Source organism: Microtus oregoni, unplaced genomic scaffold (genome assembly GCF_018167655.1).
Source record: "Microtus oregoni isolate MIOR12 unplaced genomic scaffold, Mior012 000047F_ref0000412, whole genome shotgun sequence".
Taxonomy (NCBI): domain Eukaryota; kingdom Metazoa; phylum Chordata; class Mammalia; order Rodentia; family Cricetidae; genus Microtus; species Microtus oregoni.
In genome coordinates, this window is record NW_024543221.1 from 7325353 (window position 1) to 7341032 (window position 15680).

Sequence of the window (15680 nt, forward strand, 5' to 3'; positions counted from 1 at the left end):
ACCCTGTCTCAAAACAACCATATAACTGAACTCAGTCCATAGTTGTGTACTGAAAACACAGGTAAGTTTCCTAGTTTGCCGTCATTTGTCCTCTTGGCACCTTCCTGATTGTTTCTTGTCATATTCTTGAAAGTCAGCTGCAAGGTGATGTGAGAGAGGATAGAATATACATTTCTAAAAAGAAATGGTTTTACAGTCATGGCACATGATTTTTATCTTGTTATCCACCCTTAGGGCAAGAATAGTTTTAAGCCAGGCAGTAGTGGTGCATGCGTTTAGTCCCATCACTTGAAAGCAGAGGTAGGCAGATTTCTGTGAGTTTGAAGCCAGCCTGGTTTACAGAGTAAGTTCCAGGACAGCCAGAGCAGCTACAAGAGAACCTTGTCTTGAAAACTTAAAAAAAAAAAAAATAATAATAATAATAATAGTTTTAAAAGCAACAAAGTATCATGTCAAATAAATTTATAATTTACATTTTTTCCCCATGTTTCAAGGTGTATGTGTGTACAACTTGTGGAATTTGGTTGTTTTCACTGGGTGGATCCAGAGGATCAAACTCCAGCTGTCAGGCATGGCAGTTAGGTGTCTGCTGAGCCATCTTGCTGGCCTACATAATCTTTTTTCCCCCCTCAGTTTTTGAGACAGGCTCTATGTAGTGCTGGCTGTCCTGTAACTCACAGAGATCCACCTGCCTCTGCCTCCCAGATGCTGGGATTAAAGGTGTGCGCCATGACATCCAGCCCCAAATAATTCTTGATACTAATGCAAACGCATACTCAGAAAATCGTTCCCAAACAGGCAGACAGCAGAATCAGGACGAGCGGGGCTGCCGATTTAAATAAGAGAAGATTCCCGTAGTGCTCAGTGGTGACTTAGAGAACTTAACAATGTCACATGGAGTGTGTACACTCAGCACTGCAGTTCCAGAAGCCCAGCTGTCAGATTTCCTAAATGATACATGTCTCAAAACAACCCAAAGAATCAGCAGACACTTGGAAAATATTAATAAACAAAATTTATGAACTATTACTACAAAGAACTTTAGCAACAGGAGTTTATGATCGAGTAAATGTTTTTTAGCGTAACAGTCTTTGAGACACAGATAGAGCTATTGATGCCTTGCTCCGTGTTTGCTGACACACACTAGACCAAGGCCATGGAAATATGTGTTCTTAAAGCATTTCCACAGGAAATGTTCATACTTCAGGATATTCTAAATCATTTAGCAATTACATATGTTACATGAACTAAACACAGGTATTCTTTATTGCACATTTCAAAGTTGGAAGGACACTAGCTTAAGAGGTGATTTTTTACTTAGAAGGGAAAATAATATTTTTTTGTTTGGCTCAAAAATGCAGACTGCCAAGGCAGCTTAGTACTAAAAAAAAAAAAAAAAACAAAACCTTTCAGGTTTTGAAGCCAATGAAATCCTTTGCTGTAATGAATTATGTACTGTCCACTTTCTCTTCTTGAGTCATGATGGAGGTCAAAGTTAGGGGCTGGGTTTTGAAGCCTGTGAATGGTCCTGGACACTGCTTGAAGAAGCAGGTGGGGCTTCTTCTCTTGGGCCGGAAGGCAGTGAGTCTCTTGCAGCAGGTGGTGGCAGTGGGTAGTCCTGAGGACCATGAGTTGGAGGTGGTAATCGAGTACCAGGAGGAATAAAGAAGTCTCTTGGACCAAGTGAACCTGGAGGTCTAAATGGTGTATGCCCTGGTAAAAACTCACGAGGATCAACAGGCAGGTCCCGTTTCCCAGGCAGAACACCTGGTGCATATTCTCTTATGCCTAATGGTGGGCGCATGCCTGCAACTAGAACACAAGAGCCACGTAAGTGAGCAGTCATCCCAAGTGCAATAACATACTTACTAATTTTTTTTTTTTTTTTTTTTTTGTGATTTTTCGAGACAGGGTTTCTCTGTGGTTTTGGAGCCTGTCCTGGAACTAGCTCTTATAGACCAGACTGGTCTCGAACTCACAGAGATCCGCCTGCCTCTGCCTCCCGAGTGCTGGGATTAAAGGTGTGCGCCACCACCACCCGGCTCATACTTACTAATTTTTTAGCCATAGAAAGTCAAGTGACTTTCTCACTGACTTTAAGGCAAGTAAGACTTAGTAAATTTAGTCTGTGGCCACTAAGCAAAGGACCGGTTTAAACACTACTCTGCCTAATTCCAAGTTTTCTTTTCACTCTGCAATTTCAGAACAGCTCCACTTAGAATAACAGCCATGCCAGGAAGATAGTGAAAACACAGATTCACTGTGAAACACACATTCACTGCAACCACGTTGGTAAAGGAGATGTTACTGCCTACCACAGTGTCAACTGAAAGTTCATGTGGCCAAAATACATTAAGGAGCTGGACTCAAATTGATCTACATTGACTAGGTTGCTATGATATTCTCTGTAACACCTCTCTTCTATCTAGTCCCAGTGAGAAGGGATTGTTTAGCTTTCCTGTCTATATTCTATGACCAGTGGCTTATGCTTCTGTTTGTATCTGTGACGTACAGGGTGTTATGGCATGTGTCACCCATCTTTTCCAAACATATGTAGCACCTGCAGAGGGAACATTACTGGCTTCCCTAAATGATCCCTTACCTTGTCTAACCACGCCCAACTCAGTTTAGGGAGATTAAATAGTACCTAGATGTGCTCAGAAGCTTGAGGATAGGGTACAATGTATTCGCAGTTTTATCCTCACCTGGAAAGCTCTATGGTAGCAACTACTTTAGCAAGGAACAGAAAGGATGAGCATGTTTTACAAGTCAATCAATACTGTTCAGATTATCATACCAAATGGTGGAGGAACTGGCCGAGGCCCAAAAGGCCCACATAACTGAGGAGGTGGTCCATATCGAATGGGTGGTGGTATAGGGCCTCCCAAAGGGCCACCCAAGAGAGGCACCCCTGGAAACGGAGGGGGCCCTTTGGGAGCCATGTTAACCTGTAGAAAAGAAGCAATTAAGAGTTTGGAAATGCTTTTATATGATAAAATACCAAGACTAGTAAACTGGCACCTGTCCAAAGAACTGTCAGCGTAACACCACCCCCCACCTCACGTTGCCCATGACAACTGGAGAGGGGAGAAGGATGCTGCAAGCAGTGACTCGAGTCACCACTTAATACCTGCACAGGAACGGGAAAAGCCAGAGGACTACCGGCTTTATAGGAAGTGATTGTGACACACCATACCCATGCCATACCCACTGCAATCCATATCAAAAGAAGCACTCATCACTGTCATTCCATATGTGCATATTAGGAATAGAGGACAGAATGAAAATCCATTTTCTACACAAGCAGTAAGCGCAACCATTCATGGTAGCATCAGTAGGCCTTTGCCATAGTATCCAATTCTCAGATCTCAGCCTGTGTTGACTATTTTGCTTTAAACATGAAAGGCAAGAGGAATGGAGCTGATTTGCTGTAGGTCATACTGCATGTAGGAGGGCAAGCTGGAACTCAAATGCCAGGCTTCACTCCAAGGCTGTGCCGCTCCAAAGCCTCCATAATTTAAGTCTCCAGTCTCTGAAGTCTCACCCAGACTGGCCTTGGATAAAGACTTCTCAAAACATGCACATCCCTGGGACCCTGTACTCCATTTCACAATATTTTCCGTTTCATGTTTGTAATTAGAAAGATGGTGCTCCAGTAATGACCCTCACTGGCTGGCAACACTACAGGACAGGAATTTCCATATTATGTTAATGTAGCACAGAAGGCTGAGTAACTGCAATAGCCACACATGTCACAAACGTAAGCACTTCTGTGAACACGGAACTTGTACAGCCATGGCTCAGGACCAGATCAACAGATGCTACACGTTTCTTTTCGTAAGCAATCTGATTTCCTATCATTCAAAACAGTTTGCCAGGTACAGATGTAGGGGTTTCTCAATGGCACAGTTTCGAGCAGATAAGCCGAGTAATGTGATTTACAGTGAGTTTATTTTACTCGTGAGTTTTCAGCACAAAGCGCACAGCATGAGTTGCACTGATGGTTTTTCACTCTGTAGCAATGGCTGCAGCAACTGCTCTACACTGATTAGTAACTTAGGACACCAACAACCAACCACTTTGGCTCAGCGACACTCCAAAGTCAAGGAGAACTGAAGTGATACTGCCACTAGACAGATGGTGAGCAAGATGAGTATCATGCTTTCATAAACTTTCTAAGGACAAACCAAGCAAAACCAAAGCCCACTCTGACCCTCGATCTCTAAACACTTACTGCTACTGGATGCTCAGCTAAAGGGGCCATGCTGGAACCTGAGGGGCCGTCAGGCTCTTGGGGAACAGTTTGCTTTTAAAGAAACAAATAGACATATGAACAAGAGAGGTGGTGGAGACCAGCAGGAAATACTCATCTGCCTGCAGAGCGTACCTTGCCTTCATCCGTGGCCTTCGCTGGGGAGGAGCTCCTGGAGCTGCTGTTCATCACAGGAGCTGGACCTGGGTCTGCAAGAGGCCGGAGAACAACTTAGACTCACCCTGCCGTGGGCTCTGAGAAGTATTACTTGAAAGTCCCTCATGCATGAGGCTTGGAAAGTCCTTAGGCCCCTTACCAGAAGCAGAGTGCTTTCCAGATGCCTCTGATGGCCATCGAGGGCGAGGTAAATGTCTGTCCAATGACCCTTGAGAAAGAAACAACAGAGGCCTTCACAGGTAGTTTTCAAGGGGAATAGCCTGTTGTGGATAGGGCTCAACTCTTAACTAGAAAGCAGCATTACAAATAGACCTGCTAGGCAAGAGAGCATATACCTGCAATTCCAAAGGGATCTCAATATATGAGTCACAATTTATGCAGAGACTTCAAGTATTAAAACAAGAGTTGTCTCAGTTTTTGTAAATTTATTTTAAAATTATTTTCCTTTATTTTTGTTTTATGTGTATGGGTATTTTGTTTGCATGTATGTATTTATACCACATGTGTGCAGTACCCATGGAGGACAGGAAAGGGTGTCAGATCCCTTGGGACTGGAGTTAAAGGTGGTTGAGAGCTGCCATGTTGGTTGTATGAAGTAGATCTAGGACCTCTGGAAGAGCAGCAGGTGCTGCTATCCACTGAGCCACCTCTCCAGCCCCAAGAATTGCTTTAGTTTTAAAGATGAGCAACAGACTTTATAGTAAGGATACTGGTCTGGTGCTTGAGGCTAGAGATGCAATCACACTGTACTGGTGGCATTTTCCCAGTCTGACTGACAGTCTTCCTAAGCGCCAGACAGAACCAGAGGAAGGTGGCATTTCATAGTCACAGTTTAATCTTACAGCAGCGCTTACAGTGGCCCGCTTTTCTATGGGGACATACCTGAATTCTAACCCATTAAGAGCCCACATCATGTACTGTAGTGCAGAGGGATACGCCAGTGCTCACCACATTCACTTCTAGGCATGTCTCCTTGACTGAGTGTGGCAGAGAGAGGTCTCCCAGGTGGCTCTGCTGGTAGGGGAGGGGAGCATTCTCCGCCACTCACAGGGGATGGACCAAAAGAACCATTCTGGCTCAGACCTGAAGACAGCAATGCCTTGTTACCACTATGACAGCCCCTTCCCTCCAGGAAGCTCAGGAGTCTTTCTAGGGCAGCATACCTATTACAGAAGTAAAGTTTAATTTACACACATTCCACACCAAAATCCTGCTGCCTTGTACAAAGTGCTTCCTACCTCTCCGGGGAGGGTTCTGAGTATTTGGTCTTCCCGGCATTGGCTTTACGATCACAGGTTCATCTTGCCTCATTGCCATCTTTTGGGTCATTTCCAGTAATCTTGAATATTAAGAAAGAATGGACTTAAATTGAAATAGCAATCAGTTCCTTATTAGATACCAACTAGCATTAAAACACCATAAAAACCCCTGAAAAACAGGTGTCAAGACTCCGTACTTGTGCCTTAAGTTAGCAGCTTCTCTCTTCTCCTCTGCCATGGCTCTCTCTGCAGCACGAGCTTTGAGCTGTTGGAAGAGAAAAGCATTGTGGTTCAGATGGAGTAGGCTGTGCACAAAATCCAAAAAGAAAAACCCCTTACCCAGTTATCATGAGCTTTCTTCTCGTGAGCAGCGATCTGAAAGACAACACATTAAATACACATTCAGGCTCTTTATACTGCCTACTTTAATATAGATTAGTTATCAAAACAATCTGCAATTAAGGCAGGTCAATATAGTTTTTACCTGGCTTTTAAATGATCGTTCTGTTTTCTGTAATTCTTCTTCTATTTCTTCAATTCTCCGCCTAAGAATTACACTTGGCATTATCAGTTAAAATACCACTCGATAAAATTGGCAGCAGCCCAACAAGGTTCCCTTAACTATGGGCAGTTACAGTTTTAAAGATTTTACCAGACATACAAAAACATGTTTTATATAAATTTACTGAAAGTACAGTATAATCAAAACACATTAATTTTCCTGTCATTTCATGGCTAGAGATTCTTAGATTATTATTTCCTTAATGATCTTCAATATAGTCTCAAAAAAATCTTGCAATGAATATCTGTTTCTATACAATTACACAACTTATTTTTCTTTCTACAAAAAAACAAAAAACAAAGCTAAACAGGCTAATGACTACTGATCTAGCAATGGTATAATCACTGCAGGGATTTTTTTTTTTTGAAGTTACATAGCAAACTGCATTGTTTAAAGAATGACTCTAAAACAACCTGTGGGATGAGACCCCTTTGACAAATCTCTATCTTCAAAAACACATTACGATTCATAACAGTAGAAAAATTACAATTATGAAGCAGCAAGGAAAATAATTTTATGGTTGGGGTTCAGCACAACATGAGGAACTGCATTAAAGGGTCGCATCATTAGGAAGGTTGAGAACCACTCTAATATGTAAAACTCCTCCCCACCCTGCCACCCACAGCCACCTGCAAGAAACAAGGGCCTTTTTACATTCCTAAGTAAGTTAATGTTAGCCTCTTTCATTTAACTTTTCCCTAGGTGAATGAATGGTCTTATAGCCCCTCCTCACTTAGTTTCTGTGTTGTTTTCTTCTATGAAACAGTTGTAGAAAGGAAATTGCAGCCCCGTGCGAGGCCCCAGTCCCCATGCAGAGCCTGAACTTACTTGTATGTTTTTACTTCCTCCGCAGCCAGAACCACCTTTTCATCTGCAGCCGACAGTCGCTGCTCTCTCTCTTGCCGCTCATACTCTTCTTGACTCAGTTTCCTAGGATCAACCATTTCTTAGGTGAATGTCGTTTCTTACAACAGGCTCTCTCTCTATTCAATTGTCATCTCCTACCCTGTGTTTGTTTGTTTGTTTTCCAAGACAGTGTTTCTCTGTGTAGCCCTGGAACTCATTCCGTAGATTGGCTGGCCTTGAAATTGGAGATCCACCTGCCTCTGCCTCACTGGGATTAAATGCATGTGCCAACACCATGCAGCTTCCTAGTCTTCTCTTAATGCCCCAACACATGAAGACATGCAAAGAAATGAAAACCTTCCCTGACATCCAAGAAATCAAACTGACCTCTTGGCAAGCAGGGTGCAACATTCTAAGTGTACCCCATAATTTCCTATGACAAGTAAGGAAAACAACTGTAAAAAGCACTATGTCTATGGGTAGCCTGTATGAAGGAAGGTGTTAAAGTGCCTTCCCGTCCTATGGAAAACAGCACTCTAATTCAACTAAGCAGGGGCATCTGCCCTGAAAGGGTACTAATCACTTTTTTTTGTTTGTTTGTTTGTTTTGGTTTTTTTTAGAAAGGTTTTTTAGTAGCTATGGAGCCAGTTCTGGAACTCACTCTGTAGACCAGGCTGGCCTCTGGCTCCTAAGTACTAGGATTAAAGGTAAAGGTATGCGCCACCACCGCCCAACACTAATCACTTTTTTATGTTGTACTAGAAGAACCATTGTATAAAAAGCTAAGTGTGAAGGAGTACACCTATAGCCCCAGCAGGGGGAGGCAGAGGCAGGCAGATCTCCAAAACTCACTGGCTGGCCAGCTTGCTCTTCTGGTCAATAAAGGATGTCTCAAGAAACAATGGTGGACATCAAAGGAGGAAAAGACAACTAACTATGACCTCTGACCTCCACACCCCACCCAAATCAAGTACATATAGTACACATGCGCACACACAGCAAGTCATAGAAAATAAAGCACAAAGGAAAAGTCAAGTCTCTGTGGGGAAAGTGTAAATGAACTTTAGACAAAGCGGTGACTGCACAGCCAGTAGAACAGTGGGACCCTACTTCTGCAGAGCTATCTCCTTCTGCTGGTACAGCTCATTCAGGATCTCCACTTTCTGCCTCAGAGTTTGGCATTCTTCTTCCAGCCCAGCTTTAGCGGTCTGCAGCGAGTTGCGGTCATCTTCTAATTTCTTGATTTGGTCTGTCAGGAAGACAAAGATTTCCTCTGTATGTGCACAGAGGCCTCAGAGACAGGACTGAGGGGGCAGTTCTGAGAAGTGAGAAGCATGAACACTCGAATCTATTTATCTTTTTAGTCAAATTTTAAATTGTTCTAATACATGGCAATTTTATCTCCAGAACCTACCTTCCAGGTTGCATTTGGTGGACATTGATGTTGTTAGCTTAAGCTGTAAAAGTTTTAGATCCTCTTCAACTACCGAGATTGCAGTTTGTGTCTGAAAATTACAGAAGAAAGATCTAGTCTTAAAAGTAAGCCATAGGAAGGCCTCCCGTGATGGGGAAGAGTCTTCTGGCTTGTGTTAATTTCATTGGTTAAATAAAGAGACTGCCTTGGCCCTTTAATAGGACATAAAATTAGGTAGGCGGAGTAAACAGAACAGAATGCTGGGAGAAAGAAGCTGAGTCAAGGAGTCGCCATGATTCTCCCATTCCAGGCAGACGCAGGTTATGATCTTTCCTGGTAAGCCAGCTCATGGGCTACACAGATTATTAGAAATGGGTTAAGAGGCTGGAACTAATGGACCAGGCAGTGTTTAAAAGAATACAGTTTCCATGTAATTATTTCGGGGCATAAGCTAGCCATGTGGGTGGCCGGGTGCCGGGGACACAGCCCCGCCGCTCCTATTTCTACACTCCCGGATGCTTCTGGGACTTCAAACAGGATGATACCCGAGAGACGTCCATCATCTGCTTAATCCTATTCTTGATCTTCTCATTTCGGTCACCTACAAGAGAAAAGGCTTCAGTTGCTTTTTCTTTGTTGCTTTTTAATGACATTCCCATGACTTCCCTCAAACCATGATCATATTCAAACAGTGGAATAAAAACAAAAACCTAAGAAAACTGATTAACTAATTTAGAACTGAAAATTTATATGTACAGAGTTTACCAGTTTGTGCAATAAAAAAACATCATCCTTGCTCCGAGATAGAGTGCTTTCCTCTGTCAGATCACCTCCACCTGGATAAATGTCTACTTAAAGATACCCAGGCCTTTATTCTCCCTCAAATCCACTGCCAGGTGGGACTTAAAGCACCCACAGTGGTAAGGAGCAGTTAGTATTCAACTTGGGAGACATCACCCTCTAGCATCCTACAATGCCGTATCTGTGAGTCCAACCACCTCAGGCCTAGAGACCACACCCCACAAGGATGAGGTACCTTTTTAATACTTAGAGGCATGAGAAGACTCACACAGCTCCATGATACATGTCAGTGTCTTTGCATGCCTACACTGTACTATACCTGAGGAACCCACCTGGCCTAACACAGACATTCATATCTACAAGTCCAGCGGTGTGAGCGCACTGCCATAAAGCTTACCACAGCTGAAAAGTAGCCTCAGTGAACTGAAATTGAAGCCAAGAGGACAAAATAGGTCCAGCCTCCCCGAAGCAGCTCTTACCTCCTACCTCTCCATTAGCTAGCTCATCTGACTCATTTCCTCCTTCATTCTGATCCTCAGATTCAAGTTCACACTCCAACGAGCTCAACTGTGTGATGCAGTTAGTCAAAGCCTAGCAAAGAAGTGAATGGTATAAGAGCCTCTTGGATTAAATCAGAAGAATTCACAGGATTAAATGTGTACTCATAAGGATAAACTTACATTAATATTGTCGTCTTTGTGAGTAAGAGCTACTTCTAAGTCTTTCTGGGATCTCTCGAATGACTTGATTTGCTCAGTGAGCTCAGCATGTGATTTACTCCACTCTTCAATCTGCTGCTGCAACTGCAAAGTCAAAACATATAAATTCCTGTGTGTATGGGAGACATCTGATCTATGTGGGACAGGGTAGGAAGCCACAGCTCTGCTTGGCATGTCACTAGGTGCTAAAATATCAATAAAGAAAAAGGGTGAATGGTCCCAGAACTAGAGGAAGAACATGAGCCTGATCAAGGATGTTGATCCAATTATTTCAGCCTTCAGAATACTATTGCTAACTCAACTTTGTTTTCTTCCCACGATGAACGGGTGGGTACATCTCAGACTCCTAAGTTCAGACTCTGATCATATAACCTCCTCTTGGTCAGTGAAGAAATAACTATTCAAAGAATGATTATAAAATACTTATCTGATATAAAAACCCTGACTATTTTTGAGGCTACTGATGTCAACGACTGACTGGCATTTGACAGGATAAAGAATAAACCCCGAGTGCTGGGTTAAGTTGTGAAGAAAACTCATGACACAGACATTTGCTCAACCTGGGAAGCATGGTTTCCACTTCTCAACACCCAGCCTGAGTACTTACTTCCTTTCCTTGGCAGGGCCAAGAAAAGACTGCTGAGAGGACACGCCACCACCTTTAGAACTGGCCTTACCTGCTCTTTCTTCTTCTTAAGCCTGGCATTTTCTTCCTGAGCACGATGACATTCAGATTTTACATTCTCTTCCCTAAGCTTGGCTTCATTAAGGGCAATTTGAACCTAACGTAAAACACTCCCAGTTAGTAAATAAGTTCCCCCCTCCAAAGTTATATTTTTCAACCAAACATCATGCAACTTTCATCTTTTACATGCTTTAGCATGCATCAAACTTTTGCTCAGCCAGACTAAGACAATGCTATTACTCTTGTGCAGGGCATACAGGCAGCCTCACCTCTGAAAGTTCTGATGCATCCATCGAAATGACATCCTTCAACTTTTCGATAGACTTCTTATTTTCTAGTATCTGACCCATGAAAGCAGAACACAGAGCCTCAGGTCTCAGCACAGTCACTAGTATACACACATGCTGTCCTTATTTGCTTTCTATTGCTGTGATAAACTAACCAAAAGTGACTTGGGGAACAAAGGGTTTATTTCTGCTTACAGCTTTACCATCCATATCTAAGGAAGTCAGGAGGCAGGAACTGATGCAGAGGTTACAAAAGAACACTGCTTACTGGCTTGCTTTCCTTGGCTTACTCAGCCCATTTTCTTGTAGTTTCTAGGACCATCAGCCCAGAGGCAGCACTGCCCACAGAGAGCTGGGCCCGCCCACATAAATCATCAGTTGATAAAATGCACCACAGGCTTTCCCCACATGCCAACCTGATGAGAGCATTTTGTCAACTGAACTTTTGTGTTAACTTGACATAAAACTAGCCAACACACACTAAAGGCAGAAACACTAATACATCCTACAACAGCCTATATTTTTGGTAAAAGTAAGGGATCCAATTTTGGCCTAAGGAGGGCAGGGAAATCAATGTAGTAATAATCCAACCATCTTAGTTAGGAGATAATAATGTGGGATTCCCCTCTGTATGCTGTAAATGTGTTTTGTTACCATTGGTTATAAAGAAGCTGCTTGGGCTTATGTCAGGGCAGAATAGAGCAAGTCGGGAATTCTAAGCAGAGATAGAGAAGAAAAGAAGGTAGAGAGTCAGGGAGACACCATGTAGCTGCCGAAGGAGAAGGAACTGGATCCTTTCTGGTAAGCCCCAGCCTCGTGGCAATACACAGATTAATAGATATGGGTTAATTGAAGATGCATAAAAATATGCCTGAGTCATTGGCCCAACAGTGTTGTAATTAATACAGTTTCTGTGTGATTACTTCAGGTCTGGGTGGCTGGGAAATGAACAAGCAACCTCCACCTACAAGATAATATAGCAGATGCCCACATAAAAAGATAAAAGAAAATGTAAAAAAATCTTTCAAGTCAGCCAATTCAAATTAATGTCACTGTTGTCTTCCATCCCCAGCTCCTCCTAGTGGTAGAAGAAAACTAACTTGGGGAAAAAAAAATTCTCTGCCTAGCCAAGTCTGCTAATAATGTATACTAATTTAGGAGACTGAAGCAAAAGAATCATGATTTCAAGACCTGTCTTGGTTACAGATAGAGTTCATAGCCAGCACAGGCAACTTAGTGGAAACAATCTCAAAATTAAAAAATAAAAAAAGGTAGTGCTATAGCTTAATGTTAGAATACCCACTTACCCTATGTGAGACATTAGGGTCAGAATCCCAGGGAATATGGGGTATTAGAATACCCCCTTACCATATATGAGACACGAGGGTCAGAATCCCAGGGAATATGGGGTATTAGAATACCCCCTTACCATATATGAGACACGAGGGTCAGAATCCCAGGGAACAGGGGGTGTTAGAATACCCACTTACGCTATGAGACACTAGAGTCAGAATCCCAGGGAATACGGGATTTTAGAATACACACTTACCCTATGAGAGACACTAGGGTCAGAATTCCGGGGAATAGGGGGTGTTAGAATACTCACTTACCCTAAGTGAGACACAAGGGTCAGAATCCTGGGGAATAGGGGGTGTTAGAATACTCACTTACCCTATGAGACACTAGAGGGGTAGGGAGTTGGGGTTCACTGCCTACACTAAAAACAGTTCGGTTTGGAAGAAAATAGATAAATCTCATACAGAAGAATTCCAAAGATTTATGAAGATACCACATCCTCAAGGGGTTGTAAAATGTAATTCTTCCCTCTAATTGTGAGCCATGTATAGTGATTTCCAAAGAATGCAGTAAACAAAGCTGAAAAGAATAATTTTAACATCAGAGAAATGATTGGCTATTACTTCCTTAGCTGGGTGATTAGCACAGCTGGGATAGGATATAACGGGAACTCTATTTTCTCTGTAATTGTTATATGAAACTGAAATAAGTTTATTAAAATGAGAATTTTTAAAAAAAAACAAAAAAAGATCAAGAACTATTCAATAAGGCTAGAATTCCTAGGTCATCTACCTGTTCTGGACAGCAGAGCTAAACTATTTGGTTTAATTATCTAGTGTTGAGAACAAAAATACTCTTCCATAAGAATAACTCGCTGGGTTACAAGTTAAACTCCTCCAAGACAAGCCACATTAGGTTCAACTTCCCTGAGTCCTCCTTTCGATTTAGTTAACAGCTCGGGAGAGTTGCCCTCGCTGCAGAACCCTTCAAAAGCTCAATTACGTCACCAGTTAGCAGCTAAACTTACCACGCCCTGATTCTTAACATTCTGTTCTCTTTCGGACTCTAACAGAAGATGAAGACTTTTGGCTTTGTCACTCAGAATTTCATTAGCTTCTTCAAGTACTTTAATTTTATCCTTAACAAAAACAAACAAATAAAAAGGATATTTAGATTAGTAAGAATTATTCATTCCATTTATTTTCACTTTTAGAATGCAATACTTACCCAAAGAGATTTTTTTTACCTTGTATTTAATAGCTTCATCAGAGAGAATCATGTTTTCTTTCTTTGTGTCTTGAACATATTTTTTGGACTCTTTGATCTATGTAAAACAAAGTGTTTAAGGTTAATAGTTACAACACAGAATGAACTACAAATTATAATGCTACCAAAGTCATGTCCAAGCTCACTACCTCCTACACAAAGCAACCGCCGACATCTTAGATGGCTCACAGGAAATGATGAAGTAAAATATGAATCTTAAAAAAACTCATAAATGGAATGTTAAAGACAAAAATTCAACCTGGAACAAGGGGAGGAAATTAAAAGAGTAATTATACCTTTTGTTCATAATCTGACAATTTTTCCATAAGTTCTGCATTTTCTTTCTTGATATTCTCCAACTTTTTAGAAATTTGCTTCTCAGTTACTAAAAAGAAAGGAAATGTGTGAGTTTGTGAGCCCAAATGAAGCCGATGCCCCAGGGAACTGCGGCAAAGGCATGCTGTCAGGTCAGGCACTAGGAGGAAAACATGCTTTGCATGACTAGTCTGTCCTTAAAGCAGTCTGTAGTGACTGCAATAAGGATGTAAGAATATTAAAGTTTTAACTTATTTTAGAGATACAGAAGAATCTAAAGAAATGCTATAACTTGATCCCATCTCAGAAAACGGAACTGCTTTAGATGTCATTTGCAAAGAGAAACAGAAATACAAAACAGCAGTTCATCCCACCATCCTGCATGTCATCTACTCAAATACAGATTTAACGTGTTCAGATGTAACAAACGTGCACTGCACCAACATTCAAAGTTAACTAACCCTGCTCTCCCCACTCTCTCAATTTACTGCTGCCGCCTGTCTCAGCTGGCGTCATCACGGTTCTATCAGCCAAGCTGGTGGCCTAGAAACAGTAAGCTTCCAGGAGTTAATAAAGCAGTCAGGCATGAGAAGTCACGGTACCTCTGTCTAGCTTAAAGAAAACTAACATTAAACACCAATGCAGAGGGTTGGTATAAGGGGAAACAAACCTAGAGATTTACCTTGATATACTCTACTCTTTACCTAAAAGAAAAGAAATAAAATTAAATTTGTTATCAAAACATAATTATTATATTGTTCCTAATACAGAAGTGAGAACCATAAACAAATGGAAATTTAGTAACAACTAGGTGCAGCAAAATAAATCCCCAGTATTAAAAATAAGAAGAGCTCGGGCTAGCATGATAGAGCAGCAGGCAAAGGTGCTATCGCTAAGCCTGATATTCTGAATTCCTTCCCCTGGACCCACAGAGTGCAAAGAGAGAACCTGCAAGTTGTACTCTGACCTGCACACGTACACCATGGCTCAAATGCATACAAATAAATAAATAAATGTAGTCTAAAAATTATTTTTAAAAGACAAAGCTAAAAGGCAATTCATATGTAATTGGTATTCATACTTCATAAATAGCTTCAATAGATAAAAACACTAAGATGTGTATCTTGTTTTGCAGCTACAAGTATGTTTGTGCATCTATTAAGGGAGCACCAATCTTAAGATATGAGCACTGATGCTTAATACACATGGCTACTAGCTTAGCAATAAATCTATCAATAATTTATTTACTTGATATCATCTGACAACTCCCAATAGCCAATCTCTAGAAATGAGCGTTTAAAAAGACAAAGAAACTAAACTAAGGGGAAAATCTTTGTCTTTAGATATGTACTCACCAGAAAACATCCTATTCAGAGTTGTCTACCTGCTGAATTTAGAAATAAACTAACATGGTTGGGGCAGTGGTTAAAACATTTGCCGTGTTAAGAGTGAGGACCCACAGGAATGGCAGTACGTATTTGTAACCAGTGCTCCCACGGTAAGACAGGAAGTGGAAATATGAGTCTCCCAGAATCCTGCAAGCCAGCAGCCTGCCAGATGTGGCATTAGATAATTAAATAGGAAACCCAGTCTCCAAAAAGAAAACTAAGACTACACCAGGGGTTGACCTTTGAGCTCCACACATGCACACTCACACATGTGCGTGCACACACGCACACACACACACACGCATGCACACAAACATCATGAACATACAAAAAAAATTAACAGCAACTCGGAATCTGGTATCAGAGTACCACATGACTTCCAAGACTACTAACAATGGTAATGTTAGTAGATG

The 15680-nt window shown here is 41.6% G+C and overlaps 1 protein-coding gene across 4 annotated transcripts in view; it reads right to left on the reverse strand.

The window, feature by feature from the left end:
• Positions 1–997: 997 nt before the first annotated feature.
• The window catches only part of Mia3 (MIA SH3 domain ER export factor 3), a 42090-nt gene continuing 27407 nt past the window's right edge, over positions 998–15680 (reverse strand). For 2 of the 4 annotated variants that reach the window (XM_041635521.1, XM_041635523.1), the window contains 22 exons: positions 14562–14583; positions 13861–13949; positions 13545–13622; positions 13326–13436; positions 10985–11056; positions 10708–10812; positions 9992–10114; positions 9791–9902; positions 9056–9111; positions 8511–8601; positions 8207–8345; positions 7079–7180; positions 6173–6233; positions 6028–6063; positions 5886–5953; positions 5668–5768; positions 5378–5512; positions 4569–4637; positions 4388–4461; positions 4235–4306; positions 2798–2948; positions 998–1812 (listed from right to left, as the gene is read on the reverse strand). In XM_041635521.1, the coding sequence (XP_041491455.1) occupies positions 1496–1812; positions 2798–2948; positions 4235–4306; positions 4388–4461; positions 4569–4637; positions 5378–5512; positions 5668–5768; positions 5886–5953; positions 6028–6063; positions 6173–6233; positions 7079–7180; positions 8207–8345; positions 8511–8601; positions 9056–9111; positions 9791–9902; positions 9992–10114; positions 10708–10812; positions 10985–11056; positions 13326–13436; positions 13545–13622; positions 13861–13949; positions 14562–14583 (2184 nt within the window). In that variant the 3' untranslated portion in view covers positions 998–1495. The remainder of the gene's footprint in view (positions 1813–2797; positions 2949–4234; positions 4307–4387; positions 4462–4568; positions 4638–5377; positions 5513–5667; positions 5769–5885; positions 5954–6027; positions 6064–6172; positions 6234–7078; positions 7181–8206; positions 8346–8510; positions 8602–9055; positions 9112–9790; positions 9903–9991; positions 10115–10707; positions 10813–10984; positions 11057–13325; positions 13437–13544; positions 13623–13860; positions 13950–14561; positions 14584–15680) is intronic. The other 2 variants (XM_041635522.1, XM_041635524.1) reach the window with 1 other exon arrangement.